The 22,292-nt window shown below is 59.6% G+C and overlaps 3 protein-coding genes across 6 annotated transcripts in view; all 3 read left to right on the top strand.

The window, feature by feature from the left end:
• PLEKHB1 (pleckstrin homology domain containing B1) overlaps positions 1–22,292 on the top strand; it is a 367,567-nt gene that overhangs the window by 68,449 nt on the left and 276,826 nt on the right. The window lies entirely within an intron of this gene.
• Positions 1–22,292, top strand: part of MRPL48 (mitochondrial ribosomal protein L48) — a 525,613-nt gene that overhangs the window by 975 nt on the left and 502,346 nt on the right. The gene's annotated exons all lie outside the window — the stretch shown is intronic.
• On the top strand, positions 654–21,476 carry RELT (RELT TNF receptor). 4 transcript variants are annotated; one of them, XM_050756240.1, is made up of 11 exons: positions 654–893; positions 13,550–13,619; positions 14,997–15,071; positions 15,202–15,368; positions 15,591–15,670; positions 16,662–16,919; positions 18,281–18,361; positions 18,679–18,760; positions 18,941–19,198; positions 19,550–19,748; positions 19,907–21,476. In XM_050756240.1, the coding sequence occupies exons 2-11, from the start codon at positions 13,575–13,577 to the stop codon at positions 19,952–19,954; spliced, it is 1,293 nt and encodes a 430-aa protein (XP_050612197.1). In that variant the 5' UTR covers positions 654–893; positions 13,550–13,574; the 3' UTR covers positions 19,955–21,476. The 4 variants fall into 4 exon arrangements, with proteins under 4 accessions (XP_050612197.1, XP_050612199.1, XP_050612200.1 ...); XM_050756242.1 differs by lacking the exon at positions 18,941–19,198 and having other exon boundaries at positions 782–893; XM_050756243.1 differs by lacking the exon at positions 16,662–16,919 and having other exon boundaries at positions 782–893.

Here is a 22,292-nt window from a genome sequence, read left to right on the forward strand (position 1 = left end):
CTGCTCCCTCCAGTCCTGGCACACCCTGTAGCACAACTCCAGGGGACACGATTCAGAGTCGGAATACAGTGTGAATAGTGGCTGGAGTTTGTGATGACTGGCGTTGGAAACTGGCAGGATGGGATGGCTGTACTAGGGAGGGGGCACTGAGTCACCTGTCCTGCTGGAGGGAAACTAACACCCTGGCAGAGAGAAGTGCGGGGAGTGGGGGAGTGAAGGTAGGAGACGCCTCCTAGAGGATTTCACTAGGCCCGGAAGGATGTGCCGAAGCCCACTGTGTGGGTTTCCTTTATAGACTCACCTTCACCAGGCCTTTTCACCAACTAGGTGAGCGTTTCCAGGGTTGGGCCTGGGCCTCCTCAACAAGGCAAAGTGAGGTTATTCTTCCTGGCCACCAACTGGCAGGAGGAAGATGAGGCCCAGAAAGGGGCAGAGGTGGCTCTAGTTACACTGGCAATGGTAAGAGGACCCAGAGGAGTATCTCAGTCTCCAGTCTCCTTATCTTGCTTCGCACAACCCCTTCTTTCTTGGTTCGGAGCCCTGAAGAGGCGGATTCAAGAGGCCCTATGGGCCTAGTCTCCCAGTCCCGCGCAGCCCCCTGCAGTTCCCAGGGGCGCGAGAGAGGGCGACGTAGAGCAGCGCCGCCCGGCGGCAGAGCGGCCAGACCCTCCGCGGCTCGGGGTGAGTGGGGCCGGGGGCGCAGCCAGGGCTCTGACGTCGGGGGCGGGGCCGGCGGCCGTGACGTGAGGGGGCGGGGCTGCGCACCTTCCCGGCCCGGCAGGCGATTCATTCAAAAGGCGCGCAGGCTGCGCTGCTTCTCTGGCGCTAGCCGAGCCGGGCCGGGGCGCCGAGTCGAACGGGGAGCCGAGCTGGAGCTGCCGCGGCGCGGCCAGGTAAGGAGGGCGCGCGGAGCCCCCATCCAGAGTCCGCTCGCCGCGGCCGGGCCAGCGGGATACTGACCCTAGAGGCGCCCCCTGCCTCCCCGCGTCTCTGAGGAAGTTCGCGGGCGCGGCGGATGCTGCAGCCTTGCCGCGCGCCGCCCCCCCACTCCCCCAGTCTCGCGTCCTGTCCCGGCGCCTTCCGCGCACCGGCCCCCCCCAGTCTCCGAGCCCCGAGACCTGCAGGTCCTCCGGCCGCGATTCTGGGCCGGCCCTGCGCCGTGGCTGTCGGGGGGCGCGCGGGGAAGCAGCGGAACTTGCGGTGTGAGGGGCCGGTGGGGCCCGGAGAGATCCCTGGCCCGGGAAACTTGGACGGAGACCAGGTTGGGGTGCGGACTGGACGGCGGCGCCTCGGCGCGGCTGCGGCGCGGGGCGGCCGAGGGGGGGTCTGGACGGTGTCAGCCCGTGACTGTGGGTGACACGGCGCGTGAGGCGGCCTGGCCGGGCGAACGTGTGGCTGGAACACTGGGCGGTGACGCCGGGCCGAGCAGGCGACACAGAGGGGCTCTGTGTGTGGGAGACAGGCAGCGTGTGTGCGTGTGTTGTGAGGGAGAGACCCGGGGTCACTGGGGTCACGAAGTGCGTGGCCTGGGGCGTGACCGACGCAGGGCCAGGGCCACCCGTTACTGTGAGTGTGAAATAGAGGGAGAGGAGACCAAGTGACTGAGAATGAGCCAAGCTAGCTGGCGCCATGGTGTGCGTGTGGGGTCAAGTGGTGTCAGAGCGTGTGTGTGTGTGTGTGTGTGTGTGTGTGTGTGTGTGTGTGTCTGTCTGTCTGTCTGCACCTAGGGCGATGATGAGTAAGAGGCAGGAGGAGGAGAGACCGGACCTAGGACACCTTCCAGCAGATGGGGGGTGATGAGGAAGTTGGGGAACCAGGAGACAAGGGTCTCCAGGGCTGTCCCCACGAGGGCACCCCTTAGGAGTTCAGCTTAGTGAGGAGATGGACCCTGAGGGACGTGCCCTGGCTGAAGGAGAGAGCCGACGATGGGTGACATCTGGTGGGGTGGCCCAGCTGGCAGCAGGGAAGGGGCCCTGTGGTAGTCTCAGCGTGTCCCCGCCTACCTGCACCCACACACCCATGCATCGAAGTCCCTACACCTGGCAAAGTTCTGCCCCTGTGTAATCTGTATTCTCAGTGGACCCAGGCACAATCTTGCTCTCAGACTCCCCCCGCATCCCCGCGCAGGCCTCAGTCTCCCCATCTGCACACTGAGGTGCTGGGCTTTGAATGGACTGTGAATCATCACTTTGGGATCCTCTATTGTTTTTGGGTCAACTGCCTGTGTTCTCCCTTCAGGCAGAAAAACTGCAGTGGGGGGGTTGGGCCAGGCTTCTCTTGGGGACACAGTGGCCCAGGGTCTGCACTCAGGGGCTACTGATAGGGTTGGAAGCTCAGCCTTCTCCAAAACTGGTCAAGAAAACATTAGCCTCCCACCCAAAGGCTTCTTGGTCCTCTGTCATGAAATGGATTGATAGACAATATGGATCCCAAATCCATAGACATTCACTTCTCTGTCTATGTGTCCTTTCTTCAGTTCCTTGGGTTGGGGAGAGTGGGGAGACTTGTTCCCCAGGAGTGGTCTCTGGTCTGGGAGGCTGAGTTCTTGCTGGAGAGCATGAACCCTTTCGCCATCTGGGCAAGACCCTTCTGAGGCCCCTTCTCCCATATGGGGCCTGTGGGGTTCATGCAGGGTGGGGTGAAAGCTGGGCTCCCTAGTCTGGGAGTGGGTGGCACTTGCTGTAGGATCTGGAAGTTCTGTCTTCTGCTGTTGTCCTCGGAAAATGCTGATTGCATTCTAGGGATGGGGGACAGGGTCGGGGACAGTGTCAGGCACTGTTCTGAACACTTCATGTTCTGTCTTGTTGAATCTTCTCAGTGATTCTGAGATGTAGTGACTATGTTTCAGAGAAAGGAACTGAGGATCAGAGAAGCAAAGTGACTTGGCCAAGGTCGTACAGAGTCAGGACAGTGCCAGGACTGGAATTCAGGTCTTCTGAACCCAGAGACCTGAGAGAGAGGATCACCCACCTTCCTAGTAACTGCTCCTGGCTTTCCTGGGCTTCTGTCTCTCAAACTTGGGCTAATAGGCATGGCCTTGCCACGGTGTCCCATTGTGAGTTCTAAGTATGATGTGTGTGTGTACACACATGTCTGGAACACTGGGGATGGGTGGGTTACATGGTATTCCTGTTCCTCCCCAGACCTCACTCCCAACCGGACATCATCAGAAAGACCTGTCCCCTGCCTTCTAGAGCCTGGACCTGGCTTTGGGAGTGTCCCCATGGCTTTGAAGAGTGTATGGAGTTAGCAGCACAGCCTAGGGGTAGCAGGGAAAATTGAGAGTCCCAGGTGACCTTCATCATACTTGAGAGGCCCCCTCCCCTTCTTTGCAGTTGCTCTAGAGGCATTTCCCCAAATCCATCTGCATGTTGTGGTGGGGAGCAGACAGGGAGTGACCTTGAGCTGATCTCTACTGTCTCTGGGCCTCGGTCTCCCTCTTCTTCCCAGAGACTCCTTTTGGCTCTGACCACTGTTGCCACTTGGCCAAGAACTGGAACTGGGGATCATGGTGTCTGTCCCTCGGTCCTCTCTGCAATGACTGAAGCTGTGCTGCTTGGGGCTGATGAAAATAGCTGTCATGGTCTCTAGGGGCTGAGCCCAAGTTATTTCCATCCTCAGCAATGAGGTGGAAATAGCTTAGGGCCTGGGAGGGGGAGCAAGAGGGGAAGGGTTAACTTCTCCTTATCCCAGCCTTGAAGGAGGCCCCCAGCCTCAGCCTGTGCCCTAGCCAAGCCAAACCTTTCTGGGAACTTGGGCCTCTGGGGATGACAGTGGGGCCAGGCTGGGTTTCCACTTGTGGCCACAGTTGGGACTGGTGTGATAGCTGCTAGAGGGAGGGGCCTGTGTCTAGCCAAGAAGGGGAGACATTGAGGGCCAGTCAGCACCTGCCGCTACTCATAGGGTCAGGTGCAATCTCATTTCACAGAAGGAGAGACTGAGGTTCTGAGAATTCAGGGACTTACCCAAGGTCTCCCAGAACCTTCACCCTCCAGACACGGTACCTGCCTTCTGTCCTGAGTTCGCCATTCTGTGTCTACACTCTCCCTGGCGGCTGGAGGTTGGCCAGCACTGGAAGTAGGCCCAAGACACACCTTCCGACGTCCGCCTGCCTCATATTCCAGCTCCGGCCTTACCATCCCTGCCCGGGCTCTGGTTCCAGCTTCTCTGCGTCCACATCGGTTCTCCCACACACTGCCAGAGTGACCTCCATAAAGTAACTCTTGCTTTTTGCCTACAAAGTATAGTTCACACTCCTCATCTGGCATTGAGGCCTTTCCTTCCAAGGTCTTTCAGAATTTACCTCTTCACCCTTGCCTCTCCTTGCCAGATGCCTCGTCTGCCTTGCCTTTGCTTTTAAAGCTTCCCTCTTTCTAGAACCCTCTTGGCCATTCAGAGTATAGCCCCAGCTCTGCCTCGCCCAGGAAGCCCTCCCGGCCCGAAATTAGTCTCTCTTCATTGTTGCGGGCCACCAGCCAGGTGTCCTCCCTCACTGCTGGGGAATGAGCACAGGTTTGGGGCACCTGTGGGCACTGTGTGCTCAGCTTGGTGGGGCCAGTGTGGCCAGCAGCCCACCCCCTCCCACTGCCATCTCTGTGCTGGCGAGGCCTCTTCCTGAGGACGGGCAGCTGCCCTAGGATCCCGGCACCTGTGTGCTGGGAGGCACCGGGAGATTTGCACCCAGGTCTCTGGTGCTCACCATGACCTGAGGCAGAATGTGTGCTGGGGTTGGGGGCAGAGACTCACGGCCACTCCTGTGGGTAGGGGGCAAGTGTAGTGCTTGCCGTGGTCCTCGACATCTTGTGTCAGTAGAGGAAACTGTCCCTGCTCAGGTCCTGCTGTGCGCCAGGCCCTGGGCCCAGCATTTCCTCACAACAGCACTCACCCGGGCCCTCTCCTTTCCAAGTTGGTATGGGGGAACCTGGACTCAGAGAGCAACCCTAGGCTGAGTCACGCGGCCACTCGTGTTGGAGTCAGGCCCTCCAGATCCCGCCCAGCCCCCAGCCTGGTCTCCAGGCAGGAGGTGAGGGTCAAAGGGTTTGTCTGACAATTCTAACATTAGTTTCTTGAGAAGGGCCAGGCTGGTCAGTACCTAGTCTGGCTGGGTGGCACCTGACTACCTCTGTTATGGGGCCGGCCCTTCTACCAGGTCAGCAGGAGCGAGGACCAGAGAGGAAGGGGTTTTGCCTGAGATCACCCAGCAGGGCATGTTTGGCGCCATTCCCCACTCAGGATCGATGGGGGAGCAGGGATGTGGTCTCTGGACAGAGAGAACACCCACTGTGTGCTGAACCTGTGTCTGTCTGGGCCTAGGCTTGGTGCTGCTGAGTGGGGCTGGGGTGGCAGAGAGGACAGAAGCCAATGCTGCATCCCTACTCTGCCCATCCCTGGGATTACGGCCCAGGAGGCTGTCACATCCTCAGCCTTATACTCCTGGGGGTCATCATTCCCTCCAAGCACAGGCAGGGAAACCAAGGCCCAGAGAGGGGAGGCACTTGCTAGGCCCCAGTGTCACTGGGATCCAAACCCAGGTCTGCTGGCCTTGAAGACCAGAGTTCTTTCCTAGGCCATCCTGGGAAAGATGAGAGCTCTATAAATCAACTGCCCATGTGGCTGTGAGCAAGTGCCCTGGCTAGTTGTCACAGACAGAGGGGGACAGCGGGGACCTCTACAGCCAGTTAGAAGCAGGGTCTGAGTGTGCAGGTAGAGAGAGGAGTGGGGGCTTCCAGAGGAGGGACCTGTGCTTAGCCCAGTGCATGCCCTGTGAGGAGGAACAGTGAGAGGGGAGGACGTTGGCCACCCGCACCACCGGCGCGCTGTGTGTCTGGCCTCCTGCACGCACCCAATCCCTCCCTCCCTCAAGGAGCCTCAACCCTTCTAGAGGAGTCAAGGGAGACTGAAAACTGATGGCGGGGGTGGGGGGTGGGGGAGTCTGGAGAGGGGAGGGGGCCCCCTTGACAGGGAGGCTGGGGAGGCTTCCTGTAGGAGGGGATGCCTGGCCCAAGGCCTGATTGTAAGAAGAGCCCCTGTTGCCTGTGAACACTGAGTCCTCCACCACACCATGAGGTCAGCTGCACTGGCGCAACTGGGAAACAGGCTTGGGAAGTTGGGGCTGGGTTCCTGACTGCTGAACTACCCCTTACCTTCCTGACCGTGGCCCTGGCTGGTGTGGGAGCAGATGGATGCAGGCCTGCACAGAGGCTGGGACATGGGCACCCAGGGCCCTCCCAGAGAGGCCAAGGCCCCTCTACTCATGCTGCCAGGATTTACATGGAGTTCCCCAAAGCACTCCTGCCATACCCAAGCCTCTGGGTGACCTCGGCTGGCTGTTGCTTGGTCCTGAGCTTGGGTTCCTCTGGTCCTAGTGGGGCTGTGTTGAGAGCCCTCAGTGTCCCATAAGGCAGGGACTAGCACCCCTGTTTGCAGAGGAAGACCCTGAAACTCAGGGAGGGTAAGTAACCTGCCCAAGGCTACAGATCCACGAAGTGACAGAGCCAGAGTCTGAACCTTGGTGGGCTGCTCCAGGGCCCAACCTTGTCTCTTCCCTGCCCCATCACTGCACATGCACGGACCCCAGTCCTCAGCATAGCTCCACTGGGTAGGACCTGACCTGGGATGGCCCTGGAGGGGTGGGGGAGGCCTCTTTCCGCAGCACCCCAAGTCTGGGGAGAGTTGGAGAATGGGGCAGACCAGGGCTGTGGTCTCCCCCAAGTCCCTCCCAAAGCCTCCGCCCAGGTCTTCCAGGTCAGGGTGATTGGGGGCAGGGCCCATGCTGAGCACATTAGGGACTCGGGATCAGATTTATGGCCGGGGCAGGTGGCAAAGGTGGCTTCTTGGAGGATGTAGCAGAGCATGAGCTGGATTGCAGTGAGGTGTCCTTCAGCACCCCCAGACCTGTTGCTGTTCTGTCTCTGGGCCAGGGTGGGCAACACGGCTGTCCGAGGTGCTGACAGGTCGATGGTGGACCAGAAGCAGTGGAGATGCCAGGCCTGGGTGGCACAGGCAAGGGCCGCCTGCCAGTTGCCCCTACTCCAGGGTAGGTAAACCTCATCTCCTTCAAGATGAAGTTGTTACAGGCTACCACCTGGCCTCTCTGAGCCTCAGTTTCTTCCATGTGAAGCATGGAACACTGTCTTTAAGGGGTGAGACCCAGCCTACAGTGGGAAGGGGACAGGCAGTAGTGCTCAGTGAGGAGGGTTAGGGAGCCCCCTCTCTGCCAGAGATAACTGTCTGGGCTCAGACATCCCTCCTCCAGCCCCAGACTCCACCCAGGAAGTGGGGCGAGGACTGCACCTGTACCATACCCAGTCTGGGAGGAGCTGGGTGGGCCAGGTGTGGCCACCTCAGCCCTTTTCTTGGCCTCAAGGGGCCAATTTAGCCCCCTTAGCCTCAGCCCCACCCCATCCACCTGAGCCACTGAAGCCCAGGCCCGGTGGCAGCCAGGAGGTCTGAGGTGCGGAACCATGCCCAGCTTCTAGGGGTGTGGCTGAGGGTGGGCTGGGGAGCAGCTGCTGCCTGGCCACGAGGTGGTACAGGATTAGGGGTCTAGGATTTGAGGGGTGCATACCCCAGTGTGGTGACCTGGGAGCTCATGGCTGCCCAGACCTGTGGGAAGGGGCGGGAGTGGAGTGCCCTTCTCACTGAGTGGCCCTGAGCCAGCCTCCGCACATCTCTGGGATCCCAGCAGCAGCCCTAGTGAGCTGGGGCTCCACCCTGGGACCTCTTCTTCCCCGCTCTGGGAATTCCCAGACTTCCCTGGTCTTCCTGTCTCTTTCAGTTCCCAGCTCCCTTTCCTGCCAGAGCTGGCACAGACTAGAACAATATGCAAAGGAGTATAGATGCAGGCAACTCCTAAAGGCCCCATGGGATGGCGGTGCAGACAGCACCTTCTCCTGGGGCCCTCCTGGGTCCTTAGTAACAGACCCTCAGTTGAGCCGCCTACTGGGTGCTACTAGCTTGCTGGCCTCCACCATCAGGTTGGCAAACACTGCAAGGACGTTTACTATGTGTTAGGTCCTGGGCTAAGTTGCAGGGTGAAAGGATGTGCCAGGTCCTGGGCTAAGTTGCAGGGTGAAAGGAGGCAGAAAAGAGACAGTCCTGGGCTCCATTCCTGCTTCATCTCTTACTGGCTCCGTGACCCCCGCCAGTGACATCCCCTGACCTCAGTTTGCCCAGCTATGAAACAGGAATGCTCACTTCTCCCGCAAGTAAAGGCAGCAACCCAGGACGAGGGCCTGGCCTGCACAGGGCTGGGGTCTGTTCCATTCCCCGTGAGTGTGGAGGAGGGAAAGCCACCCAGTGTGGTCACTGCCCTACTTCAGCCCCAGTTGCCAGGGAACCGCTGGGCTCCTTGCTAACCTGGATTTCTCTGTTGATGGGTGGCCTTTGTCTTCCTGCCTTGGGTGCGGCCACCGCCAAGGGAGGCCTGTGTCCAGCTCTGTTTCCAGGCAACCCTAGCCTCTGAAGGCCAGAGGGAGGTCCACAGGCTCAGGAGCCACTATCTGGGAAGCAGAGTAGCTGCCTCCCCACCTGCCCTGCTCCAGGTGGGCGCTGGCCCCCACCTCCATCTCCCCCAGTGTAGCCTCTCTTGGCAGGCAGCCCGGGGAGCCTGCTGAGACCAAACTGTTCATTCTTCTCCCTCCCCTGCTTAACCCTTCCAGGCTCCCATAGGCCCTAGGGGGAAGTACAGGCTTTTTGGCAGGCAGCTGAGCCTTGGTGTGACCTGAGCACTGCCCACCAACCTTCCCAGACTCCTCCAGACTCCTACCGTCTCCTCCACCCTCCCGCCCTCCAGATTCCCACCAGGGCGAACCCAGCACCACCTGTGTACCAGACTCTGCGCCAGGCACTGAACGTAAAAAAAAGTTGTGTGCCCTTCTCCACATTCCACACGTAGGGAAACTGAGTCACAGTGAAGTGTGGGGAGTGCTTACTCTGTGCCAGGCCTGTGCTGAGTACTTAATGTGATTCTCTCCTTTCAGCCTCACCACAGCCCTCTGCAGGCGGGCCACAGAGCCAGTGCAGGACAGAGCAGGGCAGGACTGCACCCCACACTTTGTATCCCCAAGTTAACCCAGGGGTTCAGATCTGGGTTCTGACCCACCCCAGCCTCTGGGCTCCTTCCCCCTCAGCCTGCTCACTGGCCCTTCTAGCTCGGCATAGCTGGGCTCTCTACCAAGAGCGCCTTTTCTGCCTTCTCCCCCAAATCAGCCCATACCCGCCCGGGTCAGCACTGGGCATGGAGCAGGCAGCTCGTGGTGGGGAAGGGGCTGGGTAATGGGATCTGCATGGCACCATGAATGCTGAGGGGGAGGTGGGGGTGAGGGTACTCCCAGGAGGAGGTGACTTTGAGCTGAGCTCTAAGGAAGAGTGGGTGCTGGCCAAGCGACGAGGGGAGAGCAGAAAGCAGGTGCAGTGTGTGTGAGGGTGGAAAGCACTCAGCATGGCAGGTGTGTGGGTGGGGGAGGTTGGTGTCGGTGCGTCAGGACAGCATCCTGAGGGTGGTGGGAGCTGGCCCAGGGCCAGGGCCAGAACTAGGTGTCAGGGCACCGAGGCTGCAGGGCGGGACTGACCTGGAGGTCAGAGACAGGGTGACGGGGCAGGAGCAATGGGTGCAGGCCCTGGGAGAGCTTAGGGACTGTAGGGAAGGGGAGGGCCCCGCCTAGGGGAAGGGGAGTGGCATGGCAGGGCCCAGGTGACCCCAGCGAGCTTCAGTTCTGGGAAAGGGGAAGCTGCCTGTGGCCTGGGCTGGTGGCACAGCTTCCTCTTTCTCTGAGGCCTCTGGGGCTGCACCTCACTGGGGCTCCACCGCCTATGGCCTCAATCACGGTCTGGGGCCCTCAGCTTAGGGCCCTGGCCATGGCCTTTGCTAGTTGGCTTTTCTCCAGGGAATTTCTGGTTCTCATTTTTCGGGCATTTTTTTGGAGGGCTGAGTCTGAGGAAACCCTCCCCGCCTCGTGAGCCTGTTTGGAGGCCTCCTGCTTCAGACATGGGGCTGGGTGTGGAGTTTTGTGGCAAATAAAACAGACGTCCCTGGCCTCACCGCTGTCTGGTGGGGGAGCAAGGAATAAACAAGTAAGCAAACAAATACTTAATCACAGCCCTCTGCCAGCAGGGCAGAGGAGAAGGGCTGTGGAGAAGGAAATCCCATGACCTACTTTAGCTTCATTACCTCCTTTAAACCCCATGACTGGCTGGGCATAGCAGCTCGCACCTGGAATCCCAGCACTTTGGGAGGCCAAGGCCAGAGGATCGCTTGAGCCCAAGAGTTGGAGACTAGCCAGGGCAACGTAATGAGACCCTGTCTCTACAAAAAATAAATTTAAAAATTCAACCAGGCATGGTGGGGCATGCCTGCAGTCCCAGTTACTCAGGAGGCTGAAGCAGGAGGATCACTTAAAAGTTCAAAGTTGCAGTGGGCTGTGATTGTGCTACTGCAGTCCATCCTGGACAGCAGAGTTAGACACTGTCTCAGAAAAACAAAACAAAACAGAAATCCCCCAAAAACTTCGTGACAGCCTTGCCAGCCAGATGAACATCCCCATCTTGTAGATGAGGAAACTGAGACCCAGTGATGTCAAGGTCCCACAGGGAGTTGGTGGCAGTGGAGACTGGGCCCTAGGCTAGGAGACATGGGAGGAGTGGCCTCTAAGCTAAGTTCCTTCTCTGCTACTCCCTGGGGCCCCTCTTCCCCATCCACTGTGGCTGGGTGTGGCTCTCCTCTGTCAGGCATCAGAGGCTCTGGCGCCTCACTGACTGCCCAGCCTTCAGGGTGAGGCAGAGGTGGATATGGGGCCTTCACAAATCCCCTCGCAGCCGAAGGGGCTTCCATCTGAACTGTTTTTTTGGTCACGGTTCCAGGGCTGATTTAGATAGTGGAGGCCTCATGGGGCAGGGGGTAGGGGTGCTGAGCAGCAGGTGTGGACATGTGTGTGCACCAGGCCTTTCTACCTGACTGGGCAAGTCCAGCAGGGGCTCAGTCTGGGCTGAGTGTGGGGGCCGGGCAGCCAGACTGGAGTAAGTGCTGATTTGGGGTAATGAGAAGGTGCATAATTAGAAGGCGCAAGGCCCTAGGTGGCAGTGTCTGTGCGTGTGCTGGAGTGGGCCCTTGCTGGCTTTGAGTCTGGGCCTTTGGACCCTGCTTTCCTCCTGGAAGGTTCTAGATCACACAGCTCTGCATCTGTCTGCAGATAAGCAGCTGCAAATCTGCTCCCTGTGGGCTAGCAGGTGCCACCCGGGGTCGGGGTGGTTATAGGGCTCTCTGCTGTGGTTGTTTGGCCTCTTTTCACCCCCGCATCAGCCCTCTGGGCCTACCTTGGGGACATGGAGGGCTGCTAGAGCCGGGGGCTGGGCTATCGGGTTGCCCCTGGCTTTGTCTTTTTTTTTTTTTTTTTTTTTTTTTTTTTTTTTGAGACGGAGTCTCGCTCTGTCGCCCAGGCTGGAGTGCAGTGGTGCGATCTCAGCTCACTGCAACCTCCGCTTCCCAGGTTCAAGCGATTCCCCTGCCTCAGCCTCCTGACTAGCTGGGATTACAGGCATGCACCACCACACCCGGCTAATTTTTGTATTTTTACAAGAGACGGGCTTTCAGCATCTTGGCCAGGCTGGTCTTGAACTCCTGACCTCGTGATCCACCTGCCTCCGCCTCCCAAAGTGCTAGGATTATAGGCGTGAGCTACCATGCCCACCACAGCCTGCCACCCCTCCTCCCCTACCATCGGGCTCTGTCATACACAGTCAGGCCTAGTGGGGAAGTGAAGCCTGAGGACTCGGGGCTCATGGTCAGGTCTGTGGGTTAGATCCCTCAAAGGACAGGGGAGGGGCCATGGGGAGACAGGCTCGAGGTGGAAGCTGGGCCCTGGCAAGGGGACAGGACACTTTGGGGCAGAAACTGGAAGGAAGACTTGTGACCAAATTCGAGGAAGGACAGGGGGCCCTCCCCACATGGCCTGGGGGTGTCATTTGTTGGGTGTTGACTGCGAAGTGTGGCCTCCACCCTATACTGTAGCCTTACCTTCTCCTGTCCCTGGCTTTCCCCTGAGCTGGCCAGCTCCCCAGAGTGGTTGCCAGTGACCTGGAGAGTCCCGAGATGATGTGACCGCTGCCCACTCCCTCCCCTGAGTGTAACTCAAACCCTGGGCCCCTCTGAGGTCTGCCAAGAGGGAGGGTGGGTGGACAGATCGGTTTCCTGGGCTGCTATTCTAGGCGGGAAGGCCGGGCTGCCTGCAGGGAGAGGGCTCTGAGTGACCTGGGACCTACCACAGGAGGCGCTTTTCTCACCTCACTGGGCTTGGAGTCACAGCGGGGGGCCTCAGCCTGCGGCAGCCCTGAGCCAGTGGCTGGGTTCCCAGGCTGCCCCTGGGCTTAAGAGGCTGCGTGTGACCTGAGGAGAACAGCTTCTCTCAGCCTGGTGTCCCTGAAGCCAGGCCTCCAGGGAGTACACAGCGGACTTCCTTGCTCTGCCACCATACCTTCTGCTGTCTGATGTGAGTCCTTTGTCCTGCTGTGTCCACCTCCTCCACTGGCTGAAGGCTTCTCCAGAGCAGGCCACCATCACCTGGGGGCCTCAGTCTCAGACCGGTGGGCTGTGGCGCCACCATGGATATTTCTCTGAAGTATCACACACTGCACTCCCACTCTATTTTGTTTCTTGGCACTTACCACCAACTGGCGGGGACACCTCTCTGTTTGCAGTTAGGTCTCCCCTGGGCTGGAGCTCCTTGCAGACAGGGACCTTGTCTGTCTTGTTCATACTGATTTCTCCAGTGCCCGCACGCATTAGCTGCTGGAGAGATGACAGAGACAGAGCACTGGCCGCCATGACCACCCCAGCCCCATAGGTCTGCCTGAGGCAGAGCTGCGGCCAGACATGTCCCAGCCTCAAGGGAGGAGTCAGCCTCCCTGGAAGAGGTATGGACAGTGGCCATGCAGAAGGACCAGGACCTAGATGGGGTGGGGAGCTGTGGGAGCCAGACCCACTTTGGGGAAAGCTTCTAGAGAAGCTTCTGGAAAGAGAGGCCTTTGCATTGGGCTTTGAAGGGTAAAGGAAAAGGCCTTCCTTGGACCAGAAGCTGCAGGAGTGAAGGCAGAGGCCGGGCATGCTTACAGACCTGTGAGGAGGAGGCGGCGGGAGCCTGAGCCTGGCGCACTGGGCTGGAGTGTGGAGGCGGGCTGGGGTGTTGGGTGTTGGTTGCAACCCTGTCATCAGGGACACAGGCCGCCACACGCACTTCCTTCCCCTCCTGATGCCTCGGGGCACCTGGCAGTTTAAGGAAGGGGAAGGAAGCCCTTCCTCCTCTGGGAAGTCTCCCAGCCTGCAGAGCCTTCTTCCTGCCTTCCCGCCTGTGCTGCCCTGTGAGGCCGGCTCCCAGGCAGGGCAGCCCCCTCTTGGGGGCTTGGGGGTGTGGAGCCGGCAGCCCTGGGCTCTGCCTGCCCAGCAGCACCTTGCCCGCTCCCCATGAGTCCTGTTATCCTGGAAGTGGTGCTGAGGGGACAGCAGCCGCCTGCCTGTCCCTGCTGCTCGGCCGAGCCTCATCTCCATCTGCCCTAGGCCAGCGACCACCAGGGGCCTCAGGATGAAGCCAAGTCTGCTGTGCCGGCCCCTGTCCTGCTTCCTTATGGTGAGTTGGGGATGGTCCCTGGGAAGGAGAAAAGTCGCACGTCTGCCCTGCAGCCCTCCAGCAAGAGGGTGCAGACACTCCCCGGGAACCCCATGCCGGGCAGGGCTCAGTGACTCAGCTCTTGAAGACTCTGAGGCAGTCGGACCCTAGGAAGCACCTCTGGGCCCACCCAGGCTTGTCAGGGAGATGGAGAAGGAAGGGCCTGCTGGCATTTATGGGCAAGGCAGGCATGGCTGAGGGCAAGATGCCCGTTGGCACGCAGGCATGAGAACAGAGCCCAGCCCGGAGGGTAGGCTGGGCACCAAGAGGAAACTGGGCAAAAGAGGGCTGGGATTTGGACCCTGAGAGCCATAGCACCTCAGATGCTGGGGTTCAAGATCTGTATTGTTCTGGGGGGTCCCAGATTCCAGGTCCCAGGATCATAGGATCAGGCCAGCTGCCTGGAGCTTCTGGCGAGTCTGCATTACAGACTTACAGCATCTTGGGGTCTGCTCTGGGGCCCATCTTTCTGCTGTGACGCTAGAAGCTCAGGGAGGGCGAGACTTGGCCTTGGGCCTTGCTAAGGGTTGCTCCTTACAACAGGAGGCCTTCCAGCCTTAGCAGGTGCTGGGAGCCGCTCTGGGGTCTGAGGAGATCCCTGTTCCATCTCCAGGGCAGCTGATGGTGGCCCCATCCAGCCTAGGCCAAATTGGGGGACTGAGGTCTCCTCCAGGAGGGATTCAGGAGAGACGGTTCATTCCTAACAATGGGAAACAGAGGGAACTCCTAGTGAAATGGGCTGGGGACACACACTGAGAAGACGGAGCTTTCCTTTGGGATGTGGCTCCCTGTTTGGGTGTGTGGATGTGAATGGGGTGGCCTCGCGTCGAGGGGAGGTGGCAGAGGAGGATTTGGTCCTGGAGACTTTCGCTGAAGGGAGGGCCCAGAATAGGAAGCGCCACCTGCAGACTTGGCTCCAGGGATGATAAATGAGGCTGGTTAATGATATGCCCAGCTGTGATGGGGGCACAGATGGACCCAAGGCGGGAGGAAGGGGGACAGAATATGAGAGAGGATTCGGAAGCATTTCCTCCTCATTGTTCTGGTTAGCTGGAAGGGCTTGAGATCCTGATGTGGCCTTATCTGGGGTTTCCAGCACTTTCCAGAGCCAGATGTGGCTCTCTCCATCCCCAGGTACTGGCCATGCAGCAGGTCTGGGACAGGACAGGTTTTCCTCAGTGTGAGGGATTGAGGTTAGAAGAGTGTGTCCCTGAAGCCTGGGTGGAGTAGTCAGTGGTCCTCACCACTGGGCTTTCAGGAAATAAGTGGGGGATAGATGACCCCAGAGACCCCACACCCAGCACTTTCTGCCTCTTTCAATGCCTACTGTTCTTCCAGCTGCTGCCCTGGCCTCTGGCCACCCTGACATCAACAACCCTTTGGCAGTGCCCACCTGGAGAGGAGCCTGACCTGGTGAGCATTGCCCTGCCCTCCTACCTGTCCTGGGAGGGCCCTGAGGGCCGGGGGCAGAGTCCTGTGCCTGGCCCCCCAGGGATCCTCAGACTTGACTCCTGGCCGTGCTCTCACCCTTTACCTCCCACAGAACCCAGGTCAGGGCACATTATGCAGGCCCTGCCCCCCAGGCACCTTCTCAGCTGCATGGGGCTCCAGCCCATGTCAGCCCCATGCCCGCTGCAGCCTTCAGAGGAGGCTGGAGGCCCAGGTGGGCACGGCAACTCAAGATACACTCTGTGGAGACTGCTGGCCTGGGTAAGCCAAAGGGAGTGCGGGGAGGGCTCCTGGCTGGGTGACCAGGACTCTGGATCCTGGGGTCCCAGCCTTATTGTATCCTGAGCAGGCCTCAGTTTTCCCATCTGTGAAATGGGATGGGGCAGGACCAATGAGGGTGCCTGGAAGGAAGGCATCCAGCCTCTCCTAAGGATAGTGTTTGGGGAAACTTCTGGGCCTCAGTGGTATCTTCCTTCCTCGCAGGTGGTTTGGGCCTTGGGGGGTTCCCCGTGTTCCATGTCAACCGTGTTCCTGGGCACCTCTGGGTATTCACGGCTGTGATGGTGAGTGGCAGACTGGTGCTAGGACTGGTGCAGGCGTATGTGCGGGAGGGGGCCAGTGAGCTGGAGCCCAGCAGCCTCTGCAGTGTTCATGTGGGGGCAGTGGGGTCCTTCTTCCAGCCCAGGGCAGGGCGTGTAGCCAAAGGGTCTCCAGCAGGGCACAGTCAGCCGCTCCCCTGGCTGTTTCTGTCCACCATGCTTCCAAGTGGCAGAGAGCATCCTGCAGGTGGCAGCCACAGCTGGGGGCTGGGGACTCACATGCTGACCTGTCCCCTGTACCCTGTCCCCATCTCCTCAGAGATTCATGCCAGCCAAGTGCAGTGGCTAATGCCTGTAATCTCAGCACTTTGGAAGGCCAAGGCAGGAGGATCACTTTGAGACCAGCTTGGGCAACACAGCGAGACCCTGTCTGCAAAAAATAAAAATAAAAAATTAGCCGGGCGTGGTGGTGCTACTTGGGAGCCTGAGGTGGGAGGTTTGCTTGAGTCCATGATTTCCATGCTGCAGTGAGCTGTGATCACACCACTGCACTCCAGCGTGGGCAACAGAGCGAGACCCTGCCTAAAAAAACCCATGCAGATGAGTGAGCTCACGCACACACTCAGGTACACACATGCACCTCCTCCCGCTGCTGAGTCCGTCACCCCTGAGGCACTGGATTCACGGCCAGGCCACAGGGAGGCAGATCCCATCACCCTGTGCTGAGGCACGTGCCCTGTGTGCCGTCTCTTCACTCCCTGACCCGAGCGTGAGGGGAGGGTGGGGCTGGGTGTCTGAGCGTCTTGAGGAGGCCTTGTTCAGGACAATGCTTCGATGGCCAGAAAGGAAAACAGGAGGGCAGCGGGTTGACCTTTGCATCCCCAGCATGGCGGGGAGTGGGCTGCCCTGGGTGCATTGGCTCTCCTGCAGCCCCCTCTGACTCAGGCCCTGGGCCCCTGTCTCTCTGTGTTTGTGTCACTGCCTCTGTCCTGCCTCCATCGTCTGTGATGCTCAGAGTGGGGTCGGCGGGCCCGACGTGGCGTGGAGGTGGCAGCAGGGGCCAGCAGCGGTGGTGAGACACGGCAGCCTGGGAATGGCACCCGGGCAGGTGGCCCAGAGGAGACGGCCGCCCAGTACGCGGTCATCGCCATCGTGCCTGTCTTCTGCCTCATGGGGCTGTTGGGCATCCTGGTGTGCAACCTCCTCAAGCGGAAGGGCTACCACTGCACGGCGCACAAGGAGGTCGGGCCCGGCCCTGGAGGTGGAGGCAGTGGTGAGGCCCGGCTGGGGTCCAGGTGGGGAGGATGGGGGCATGAGCCCAGCCCCAGCTCCACTTGAGGGCTGCCAGCAGAACCTTGCCTGGCCTCTGGGGTCTGAGAGGGAGAGGCCTGGGAGGTGACAGCTGCAGACTGACAACATGGGAGGAAAGGTGAGGGGACAGAGGTGTGGCCGTGGGGGCAGAGCAGAGGCGGCACAGCTGGTCAAGCGGCTTCAGTGGGATCCCACCCTGGGTGAAGCCTTGCCCAGATGTGGGGATCTGGACTCTTTAGAGGCCACAGTTGTGTGTATGGTTCCAGGGTCAGATGGCCTTGGAGTTACTCAAGGTGACCTCTGACCTCTGGCCTGCAGTAGGGGGAGTGCCCTGTGTCAGGAGGGCTGGTAGGGCAGCTGTTCTGTTCTGGGCAGGCACCACGAGGGGCTTGGGTTTCAGTTCCAGGCTGTCGTTTGAGTTACAAGGCCTGGAACCAGAGGGACAGGCATGTGGTACCACCTTCACCCCCAGGGCCCCAGGCCCCTTTCCTTCTTCCCCACCACCACCCCCTGCAGGGCAGGGGCCCACGTGCACACACCCTCCCCTGGGCCCATGGGATCCTGTGGCCACATCATGAGTGAAATGGCACCTCCCTTGCTAGCACGCTGGGCTGTCTGGGGCTGGCATGGGAGCCAGAGCCCCTTCTAAGTCCTGACACTGAAGTCTGGCAGGGGCAGGAAGGGGACAGGATCATTAGGCCGGCAGGAGGGAACGTGGTGACTCAGGGCCATTTTGCCTGGGACTGCGCTTGTTTTCCTAGAGACTTCCTTTAACTGCTGGATGCTGCCTCGGTGCAAGTCCCAGGAGCTCTGTTTGCTGCTGGGCGCAGGGTTGATCACCGTGGCCCATTCTCACACTCTTGAGATTTGGGCCCAAAGCTGACTAGGGGCCCTCATTTAAATTGTTACACAGACAGGGCACGGTAGAGAGGCCATGGAATGGCAGTTTGCTGTAGATTTGGGGAGTTCTGGGTAGGGTGGCAGCCCACAGCTCCCTGAGGCTGAGGAAACAGTGCAGACCCAGTAGATGCTGATGCACCGCCCCCTCCCCTGCCCAAGTCAATGACTGGAGTTCTCGTGGCCCTGAAGCCTGTATGCACCCGGGCTGTTAGTGCAGGAAGCAGCGGCGTTGAGTCGTGAACGTGATATGGGCTTCTCTGAGCCTGGATCCCACATTTGCAGGGCTCTGGGAGACTTGTCACCTAAACGCACATGCTTATGGCCCTTAAGAAGGCCAGGGGTGCCCTCTGCTGGCAGACATGGTTTAGCTCAGGAGCGTGACTTCCCCCTCTTCCTGAAGATCAGGGCCCTTGTCTTCCCCAGGAATCAACCCTGCCTACCGGACTGAGGATGTCAATGAGGACACCATTGGGGTCCTGGTGCGCCTGATCACAGAGAAGAAAGGTGAGGAGAAGGTCTGACTCCATCCCAGTGCCCAGGAGAAGAGGGTTTCCTCCAGAAGCCTGTGAGGCAGCCGTGGTGGGCAGAGTACCCCCCTGCTCTGCCTTCCCTGCCAGGGTGCCTCGAGCCGCCTGGTGCTCTCTGACCCAGGAGTGCACACCTCTGCCTCCTGTAATTGCCTGATGAAGTGGGAGAAAAGGTGCACAGCCCAGGCTGGGTGCGGTGGTGTGGAGGGTAGGTGGGGGGTTCTCTGCTGAGGCAGGGGGTGGGAGGCGTGTCCCATCTGGCCAGAGCGAGGGTCTGACTGCAGCTGCCCACAGAGAATGCTGCGGCCCTGGAGGAGCTGCTGAAAGAGTACCACAGCAAACAGCTGGTGCAGACGAGCCACAGGCCTGTGTCCAAGTGAGTGGGCTGGTGGGAGATGACGAGGCCAAAACCCCATTAACCAGCCTGCCTCCTGGGGATCTCCCACTTGGGTCTCCCTCCTCGAGTCACCCTGTTCCCTCCACTGCCTGCTGGGGTCTCCTGCCCCTGGCCTGGCCTGGCCTGGCCTATGGCCACTTCTGCCTGTGCCCCCTGCAGGCTGCCGCCAGCGCCCCCGAACGTGCCGCACATCTGCCCGCACCGCCACCACCTCCACACCGTGCAGGGCCTGGCCTCACTCTCTGGCCCCTGCTGCTCCCGTTGTAGCCAGAAGAAGTGGCCTGAGGTGCTGCTGTCCCCTGAGGCTGTAGCTGCCACTACTTCTGCTCCCAGCTTTCTGCCTAACCCGACCAGGGTTCCCAAGGCCGGGGCCAAGGCAGGGCGCCAGGGCGAGATCACCATCTTATCTGTGGGCAGGTGAGGTGGGCACAGACACAGCAGGGGCAGGTAAAGACGTGACAGCCTGGAGGCCTGGAGGGGGAGGCAGGGCCCCAGCTTGGGCCCTGAGCACCCTGCTCATTGGGAGCCCTGCCCTTATTGGGCCTCTCTGGGCAGTGGGGGTGGCCAGAGAGATCAGGACTTCCCAGTTATGCTGTGTCTCACATGGAACCCTTGTGTCCCTAGGGCAGCATCTTGGCCCCCATGGCACCCGGGCCTCCAGGCTCAGGCTTTGGACCATGAACTTGCTGTGTGACCCCGGGCATGTGCTGCCTTCTCTGTGCCTGGGGATCCCCGCTAACGAGGATGATTGCCCCACTCTCCTCACAGGTTCCGCGTGGCTCGAATTCCTGAGCAACGGACAAGTTCAATGGTGTCTGAGGTGAAGACCATCACGGAGGCTGGGCCCTCGGCGGGTGATCTCCCTGACTCCCCACAACCTGGCCTCCCCGCTGAGCAGCAGGCACTGCTAGGAAGTGGCGGAAGCCATACTAAGTGGCTGAAGCCCCCAGCAGAGAACAAGACCGAGGTGAGGGCCAAGGAGAAAGGTATCTGTTGGCACCTGGGCCAACCCTGACCAAAGACGGGGTAGGGGTGGAAGTGCGGTGGGCCCTAGGCAGGGGCCACTTTCCTGGAGCCAGAAGCCAGCCCCTGACTCAGCTCTGACCCCTCACCCCTGTCCACCAGGAGAACCGCTACGTGGTCCGCCTAAGTGAGAGCAACCTGGTCATCTGAGGGGCGGTCTAGTCTGAGGACACTGCGGCCCTGCCCTGGGAGGTTCCGAAGGCTTCCTGGAGGAGGTGGAGCTGCAGCTGGGACTGTGAGGACCGAGAAGCAATGGCCCAGCAGACAAGACAGCAAAGACCAAGGCCTGGAGGTGGGAGTGTCCGCCCCAGTGAGGAGGCAGGTGGCGGCGGGCACTGTGTACAGGAGCACACTGAGCCCCGCCCCGGCCCTGCTGCCAGGTTGCTCCCCTGCAGGATGCCCCGACCCCCGTGCTTGCCCTGGCTGGATCCTAGGAGCCCACGGGATTCTCTGTATCATCAGAGGGCTGGGCTTGGCAGAGGGGAGGGGCCCGTGCCCATCACCCCTGGCCCCATTCCTTGGTAATTAGCCACACCCTTGCCTCTGTACAGGGCCCTAGAGCAGATGTGCCTCCCCCTCCTCTTCCAGCAGGTCTATAAAGGGAAGGGGCAACACAAAGTCCTGGGCTAGGAGAATGAATCCCTGGGTTCTAATCTTGGGCACATCTGTGGCCATCGCTGGGTCCACTTTTCTGACTGTGAAGTAGGGAGAGACGTTCTCAGTACCCAGGGCCTCTTCAGCTCTTTGCGGGTTCTGGGCTGGGTTGTGGGGGGCTGGGGAGCTGGGCTCTACCATCCCTCCTATTAGTAGCTTTATCTAGCCCCGTTTTTGCTGCTTCCAGGGCCTCTGCCTTCTAGACCCCAACGGGGCTGTCCATCCATGGCTCTGCTACAGAAGGGGCTTAATGCATGTGCCTGCCCCTCCCCCAGCTTTTTTAAATGAAACCGAAAAAAACAGACATGAATCCGGCAGGACTATGATACAGAGCCCTAGCCTGCCCAGCCGGCCCCAAGATCTCAGGAGCTTTAGGGAGAAGAGTGTTGGTGGGGCTGGAGCACACCTTGGGCCTCAGTGGTTTCTGCGTCCCTGTGGTGCCAGTGCTTCTGGGCAGTGCAGGCAGCTGCCAGGCCCAGCCCTGACCTCCACTGTGGCTCAGCAACCTGGTTATTTATGTGGGGCCGTGCAGGCATGGGCCCCGCTGCCTGTCCGTCCTGTTTCTCTTATTTATTGAAACTTGCCGTTGCCCTATCCTTGTGTCTCCATCCCCTTCCATGTGTTGAATAATAAAAGGTGGGAAAGTGCTGTCACGAGGAGCTCTTTTTCTCTGTGCCCTTCCCAGCTTATCTGCCTGTTCCACTTGTACCTGTCCAGCCCTGCCCTGTGTTGGGCACCATGGCAGGCTGCCCTCCCCTTGCAGTTCCTGCACCTCAGCAGCCGGGGAAGCAGGGCCCAGAGAAGACCCATCAGCTCATCTGGTTCTCACCAAAGCCCCTAGCTAGAGGCAGGGCTGTCCCACAGAAATAGTGTGAGCCACATATGTGACTTTAAATTTTCTGACAATCATATTTCGAAAAGTAAAAAGAAGCAGGTAAACTTAATTTTAATACATTTTTTAACCCAGTCTATCCAAAATATTTTCATTTCACTATAAAATCAGTATAAAAATTGTGAATGAGCTGTTTTTGCTTTTGCCTTGAAATCTGGAGTGTATCTTACACATCTTGATTGGAACTCGAATATTTCAAGGGCTCCATAAGCCATGTGGCCAGCAGCTACCACGCTGGTCAGCGCAGCACCTGAGGAAGTGCACTGTGTGGAGCCCGGGAGGTGAATGGGGGTGAGGAAGATGTGCGGGCCAGGGAATGTGTTCCACAGAGAGGGACAGCATGTGCAAAGGCCGGGCACCAACACATAGTGGGCACCTGGGCCTTATGCCGAGGATGCCAGGGAGCCTCCAAAGCATTCAGTTCCCGCTTGGCCAGTGTGGAGAGGAAAGGAGCCACAGGAGTGGGTGCCACAGGTGAGATGGAGCCTCCGTCTCCATCTAAGATTCCTAGGGCAAGCTTCCAACCCGGCCCACGGGCCGCATGTGGCCCAGGACGGCTTTGAATGGGGCCTAACACAAATTCATAAACTTTCTGAAAACATTGTAAGATTTTTTTTTTTTTTTTTTTGAGACGGAGTCTCGCTCTGTCTCCCAGGCTGGAGTGCAATGGCACGATCTCGGCTCACTGCAAGCTCCGCCTCCCGGGTTCATGCCATTCTCCTGCCTCAGCCTCCTGAGTAGCTGGGACTACAGGCGCCCGCCACCTCGCCCGGCTAATTTTTTGTATTTTTAGTAGAGACGGCGTTTCACCGTGTTAGCCAGGATGGTCTCGATCTCCCGACCTCGTGCTCTGCCTGCCTCGGCCTCCCAAAGTGCTGGGATTACAGGCATGAGCCACCGCGCCCGGCCCATTAGGAGATTTTTTTGCTTTTTTCTTTTTAG

This window comes from Macaca thibetana, chromosome 14 (genome assembly GCF_024542745.1).
Source record: "Macaca thibetana thibetana isolate TM-01 chromosome 14, ASM2454274v1, whole genome shotgun sequence".
In the NCBI taxonomy this organism is placed as follows: domain Eukaryota; kingdom Metazoa; phylum Chordata; class Mammalia; order Primates; family Cercopithecidae; genus Macaca; species Macaca thibetana.